The sequence below is a fragment of the Perca fluviatilis genome, chromosome 22, assembly GCF_010015445.1.
Source record: "Perca fluviatilis chromosome 22, GENO_Pfluv_1.0, whole genome shotgun sequence".
Lineage (NCBI taxonomy): Eukaryota > Metazoa > Chordata > Actinopteri > Perciformes > Percidae > Perca > Perca fluviatilis.
Genome location: NC_053133.1, coordinates 21,444,745 through 21,450,766, shown reverse-complemented (window position 1 = coordinate 21,450,766; position 6,022 = coordinate 21,444,745). Strand labels below are relative to the sequence as shown.

The window sequence follows — 6,022 nt, the reverse complement described above, 5'->3', positions numbered from 1 at the left end:
TTATAAAAGGCAAATAAATATCATCAAAAACAATATCAAATACCAACTCCTACTTATGAAAGTTTACTACATATAATTGTATGTATAGCTCTTTCATGACTCTTTTAGAGCATTGAAGGGATAGCTTGCCATTTTGGAAATGCATGAATATAGTCTGAGTAAGGCTAGATGAGAAGATTGATACCACTCATATTGGGGAGTGGCATCTATCTATCTACTTTAATTCATCCAGAAAGTGAATAAGCATATGTCCCAAAATATCAAATTATTTTAAAATCCCTAATGATATAATACAAAAAGGTTTGTTACATACAGTACGCAAGTTAAATATGTGCAGGAATAGAAGGATATACATATTAACCGACTCATACAAAAGTAGGCATGCCAATGACACACACACACACACACACACACACACACACACACACATATATATACACATATATAAGCACCACTGCACATGTATGTACACACACACACACACACACACACACACACAACACACACACAATCAAACCAACACCATGAATAATTGGTCACTGCTCAACCAGCCGAAGTACTTCAAGCAAAAGCAGTACTTATGTATGTTAATCATACCCAAAAGGGATTTCACAATAAAAGTCTAAAGAGGTGATGAAATATACATTTAAATCAATAATATCACAAAATATGTGTAATAGATGAATAACATTGTTTTTCATCTAGTCTTCTCTCTTAATTTGGTAAATTGTTGAATCTGCTCTGCAATTCAATATTGTGCAAAACTGTCTTTTTTTTCACAAACTGTATTAATGACAAAGGCTTCATCATCCCTTCCTGGATCACAGTGCAACCCAGAGGATTGAAATGTTAGTGCCGCCCTCGTGTGTTATCTGGTTAACCCGTCCGCGAATGCAGTCCAGAGTAACATAGATCGCTGTACCGTTCTGGACCGGAAAAGAGGCCCTCAGCCCGATACTGGCCCACTCGCTCCCTTCAGGCATATATCCAGACACCTGCTGAGCCACAGGACCCGTCTGCTGGGCCTGACCCCCAACGCGCTGCAAAGTGAGTTTTACAATATTGCAGGAGTGTATAAGCTTCAGGTTCAGGGCTATGTTCGCCGTCCCTTTCTCGTGGAATATAAAATTCTTCCGGCTGTTTGGCTGTCCCGAGCGTGCCAAATGAACCTGTGACGTGTCCGGGCTGATCTGCTGGAATGACAGCGGCTTATTCCTGACGGCTCCAAAGGGCAGACCAGTCCTGGACACGGTAGCAGTCAGGGCTGACGACACTGCTGAGGGAATCCAGATAAGACTCAGCATACTGATCCCGGTGCTGTCCCCAAAGTAGCGGATGTTGCACTGGGACGGAGATGTGATCTCAAAGCTAAGCGTGTCCCCGCTGGCTACGCTCACAGCGCCAGAGAGGGTGATGGAGGTGTCCCTGTAGTTGACGCCCGTCTTGAAGGCTTGCATCGCCTCCTGGCCAGTCCCGTTGCGGTTGGTGTAGGCAATCAGGGAGAAACCCTCTCGAATGCAGGTGTGGCCCATAGAGTATAGCGCCTGTTGGAGGACGAACTTTACAACACCACTTTCTGTGAAGCGCACTCCGCGGTTGTCATGAGTTAGAATGATCATATACGGGTCCGACACTGAGGTCATGCGGAAAGTTGGCCGGTAGCTGGTCTGGTAGTGCGTCAACAGGGACATTTGTGCCGTCATAGCTACAGCACCGGTGTCATGCGACAACCAGAGCAAGCTGAAAGAAGGCGTGGTGATATCACAGACGTGAAGATCCTTGCTCTGGTTGCAGTGTTGATTCGGACTCTTAAGCAGCAGCGTGAAAGTTTGGTTCGGCTCCACCTCGACTCCACTGCTGGTGCTGACACCCTGGAAGTACTTCCCTTCCGGCTGTTCGATGCGAACACCACTGAGGTCCAGGCCCTCCTCCTCCTGGCTCCCATTGAGCCTCATTCCCACCTGAAGGAAGTTCCTGCAGCTGTGCTTTATCGCAAAGTTATGATCCAGCCACACCAGGCCATGCTGCAAGAACGTCACCTGCCCCGCCTCGTTGGACAACAGATCAATTCTCTCTTTGCCTCGGATGTTTAGCTGAAGCCCGGGGAAGACGTGGGCGCCAGAGGTCCTTGCAGGTGGAACTGCCACATTGGCCCCCCAAGACTGGGAGAGTCGGCTCTCTGAAGGCTGGCCGCAGACAGAGTCACTGATAGCCGTGCAGAGAGAGGAAACGGACTCTCCATCACAGTCAGAACAGGCCTGGCACTCCTGCAGCTCCTGGTTGTAGAAGTAGTCGTGACCACACAAGCCCATCATTGCTTCTCTCTCAGAAACTCCCAGACACCTGAATCCCCCTGTGGGGATAAAGACCAGAGAGAATGGAGAAACCAAGGAGTAAAAAGGTTTTACAGTGTGTTCTAAACTGAAAATACTTAGAGGGAAATTACTTTATTCCGCTACAATAAGAGAATAAACTGCTTTAAAAAAAGGCAATATGTTGAACTCACCTGGAGTATTAAGGCACTTCACTCGCTCTCCGCAAATGTTTGGTACTTCAAGACATTCATCTCTGTCCTGCAATTCATAAATTATCATCATGAATACATATTGTTTAATTTACATTTACTGTTAACAAAAGTTTGTACTGAAACTGCAGATAGCTGAGTTTAGTTTTATTTTGATCAGGGATGAGTATGAACATTGACACTCCAAATCAGCTGTTATGTTTGCTGCCATATGCTTGAAAACCACTGAGTGACCCAGTTCACCCATTCACACTTTTGGGTGCAGTGGCTTGGTTTATCAATATAGCATCAATATAGAACAGATATCAGTCACACCATTGTGAACACAGACAGCAGTGTGTTTAAAATATAGCTACAGGGGTGTGTGAACATATCAGTATTTTAAAGGACCATACCTGGCACATCCTGTCTGCAGTAGGAGAGCACTGTGAGATCAGAAAGAATCCCGGTGGACACATTGTGCACTTCTCACACTGAGGTGGGTCCCTCTGAAAATCACAAAACTCCTCCTTCCCACAGGGTGAAGGGCATCCCAGCAGAGGTTGAGGAAAATGAGCCTCTCCGACTACATCCATCACCTTTGAGTCCATGTCCATTTTGTGCACGGCGTAGGACTTCTGCAGGTGGCTGCGGGCCTGGCTCTGCAGACCCGCCAGGTGGCTCTCAAAGTAGCTCTGCAGCTCAGCCTGCAGACCCTGGAAGGAAACCTGTTTGACGGTGTCTGAGAGGAGGCCGTACTGGGCCTTTACCACATCCATCTGCTCATACATGCGCCGCTGCTGGTCCAGGATCTCCCTCTGCTGGGACAGTAGCGCCTCCTGTTGGTCGGCGAGCTTCTGCTGCAGGTCGCGGATGACCATCTGCTGGCCTCGCAGGGCCTCCACCAGCTTCTCCTGCCCCTTTGCCAGCTGGAGGTGCAAGATGAGGGCATCTTCTGAGGGAACTTCATTCTCCCCTGTGGGGAAAATAATGCCGAATGAAAGATGGGATCAGACAAGTGCTTGTTAAACACTGCAGTTGAGGAAGGGATTAAATGAGATTAAGACTCTTTCTGCAAATAATGCTGGAACAAAGTGTGAACACCCAGTGACCCCACTTTATTGGCCTAGCTGGCAAGTACAATGAAAGTTTCCTGTATGGACCAACATCAAAGCACATTTTCTGGACAACTGACTCAGAGACATTTTTCCAGTCCAGTTGCTCTGCAGTTATCATTTTTGGACTGAAGGTCAACAAAGTCTTCCTTTTGCTTTTAGACCATAATCCCATTTTGCAGCTCACTAGTAGAAAAAGAGGGTTCAGGTCAATAAAGAGTAACATACATTTGGTGAAATTATAGGCATACTGTTTTCACTGCAATATAATTCATCAACTTCTTTTGAAGCTTGTCGCTCAACCAGAAATGTCACACTGTGGTGCGTAATTGTGCACAAATGATATTTGGAAGAAGTGAATCAGCCTATAACTATCTAAACACAACTGTTAACATTTTAGAAGATGATGATGATAATGATGATAGCAGACCTGGCTTGATGTCACATGTGAGCTGGACACCCAAAGGCGCGCCGCCAAGTTCCGATGACGGATATCCAAGCTCCGGAAAATCTCCCAGAAACTGTGCGGCTCTGTCGGACAGATGGACAGGCTGGCTCTCCTCTGAACTACACCCCTCTCCCACACAAGACTTTGCTCGAGCTTTTGGCCGTATCCTCAGTGGCAGTCTGCACTCGATCCCTCTACATTCTTGGGTGTCATTAGTGGGCTGAAGTTGTTTCACAAGAGCGGCGCAGTCCGCATCGGTGCATCGTGCAGGTAAAACTTCAGGCGCTTTTATACGTGTGCCTCTGTCACTGTGCCGCACGCGAAGTGTCTGGACCGCCGGATAGGCTTCCGATGCTGCTCTTGGAGAGCTCGGGTACGCATGGTGTTGGCTGGCCACTATATGCGCCGCTCTCCCCTGCGTTGTCGGGTTAAACTGCCGCGGCGTTCTGGAGGATCTGCTCCCCGGACAGTGCGCTCCGGTGCACGGTCTTGGATCGCCGGTTTCCGCGCCGTAGCAGTGCGTCCCCCGGCAAATCTCTGCGACAGCTTGCAGTGATACCAAAGACAGCAGCAGCAACAACACTGGTGTTACTAAAACCATTTTTGCGTCAGTTATATGTATCTCTCTCTCTCTCTCTCTCTGCCTGCAAAAGAAGAAACATGCGAGTTAAGCTTTTGAGTCCCAAATAGCCTACATCTGGACAAATCTCAAACTGTTCTGTGAATCAACTAAAAGAAGTCCATCAGTGATCTTCTCCTTTCAGATGAAACATCTCTGTCACAACTGAAAAACACTTGCCACAGAGACTCTTGACAGAAGATTACCTTCAGCAGGGTTCGGTGAGACTGGCTTTCCCGACTCTCAGTACGGAATAAAAACATTAGACGCACGCATAACCACTGGCTCTCTCCATGCCTGACCCACTCTGAGGGCTTCTGCACTACAATGTCTGTATGTGGCATTCCTAAGACTTAATTAGCATCAGGTTTCCCCGGCCACAAATTAACCCTTCCCCTTCCCTGTTCCCCATTGAGTTTAAAAAAAGACTCTGAATGAAACATTTTCTAAATGAAAATATTGGTTCCCATTTTCATTTTAAAAGAAAAAAACAAAGGGAGATTTGTATCAATGGATTGCCAGAATAATTGTCTCTAGTCCTGTCATCTTTTTTTCCTGATGACTGTCACTTTTCATTTTACTCACTGTTGACTTCCCTATGACCTTATGACCATCCAAGTTGCAGAAAGTGTCAGCGTCTTTTGTTTAGCACGTCCTAAATGTTGAGACAGCTGCTTGTCCTCAACCCAGTGTCCTTCAGGTTACGGTGGCCTTGTCAACACAAGAGTGCCCCTCTTTATAGAAGGAGCCAACAGAGGTCAAACTTTTGTTGAAAGGATCTATGGCAGAAGTCAGGAATGTGAAACCCACAGCTGGTTTTTTGGACCCTCTCATTTTGGTGCTTCAGCACAACCACATGTCCAGCGGGGGGGTTATCTGAGGCTTATGTGTGCTGGGATGTTTGTGGTTTGGCAGGTTCTGATGTCATTTTTTGTTTGATTTTATTTCAATGTCAGGCAGGTACGGAAGCTAATTTCCACCAAGAAAAGAAAATAAGAAAAAAAAGACTGCTATGAAGTTGACTTATCTTCTTTAATAATTCAAAAAGTTGATTTATTGTCTCATTATTTTGACTAGCAATGCACACTTAATATATCATATTTGTGACATATTATCCAACACCTTTGCCTTAGTTTTTCATCATTTTGAATTTTTAACAAAACTTTGAGTTTTCGATCTAGCGTCTCATAATTTTGTCTTAATTTTGGTTTCTCATAATTTTCTCAATGTTTTAACTCAATGTTTATTTAGTATCTCAACATTTTGACTTATCTTATAATGTTCACTTACATCTCATATGTTTGATATATCTCATAATATTGACTTATTTTCTCAAA

General features: G+C 45.5%; 1 protein-coding gene across 1 annotated transcript; it reads right to left on the bottom strand.

The window, feature by feature from the left end:
- Nucleotides 1-453: 453 nt before the first annotated feature.
- On the bottom strand, nt 454-5,013 carry si:ch211-37e10.2. Its single transcript, XM_039790921.1, has 5 exons — nt 4,892-5,013; nt 4,049-4,710; nt 2,920-3,479; nt 2,507-2,573; nt 454-2,353 (listed from the first exon to the last, which is right to left on the bottom strand). Exons 2-5 carry the CDS (start codon nt 4,665-4,667, stop codon nt 822-824), a joined length of 2,778 nt encoding a protein of 925 aa, XP_039646855.1. The 5' UTR covers nt 4,668-4,710; nt 4,892-5,013; the 3' UTR covers nt 454-821.
- Between the last annotated feature and the right edge of the window lie 1,009 nt (nt 5,014-6,022).

Bases quoted from the DNA above. Each gene is read 5' to 3' on its own strand.
- si:ch211-37e10.2 (XM_039790921.1), bottom strand. From the start codon at position 4,667: ATGGTTTTAGTAACACCAGTGTTGTTGCTGCTGCTGTCTTTGGTATCA. The intron at 3,480-4,048 runs GTCTGCTATCAT...TTTTCCCCACAG, and splicing joins CACATGTGACATCAAGCCAG to GGGAGAATGAAGTTCCCTCA. The intron at 2,574-2,919 runs GTATGGTCCTTT...TATGAATTGCAG, and splicing joins CTGCAGACAGGATGTGCCAG to GACAGAGATGAATGTCTTGA.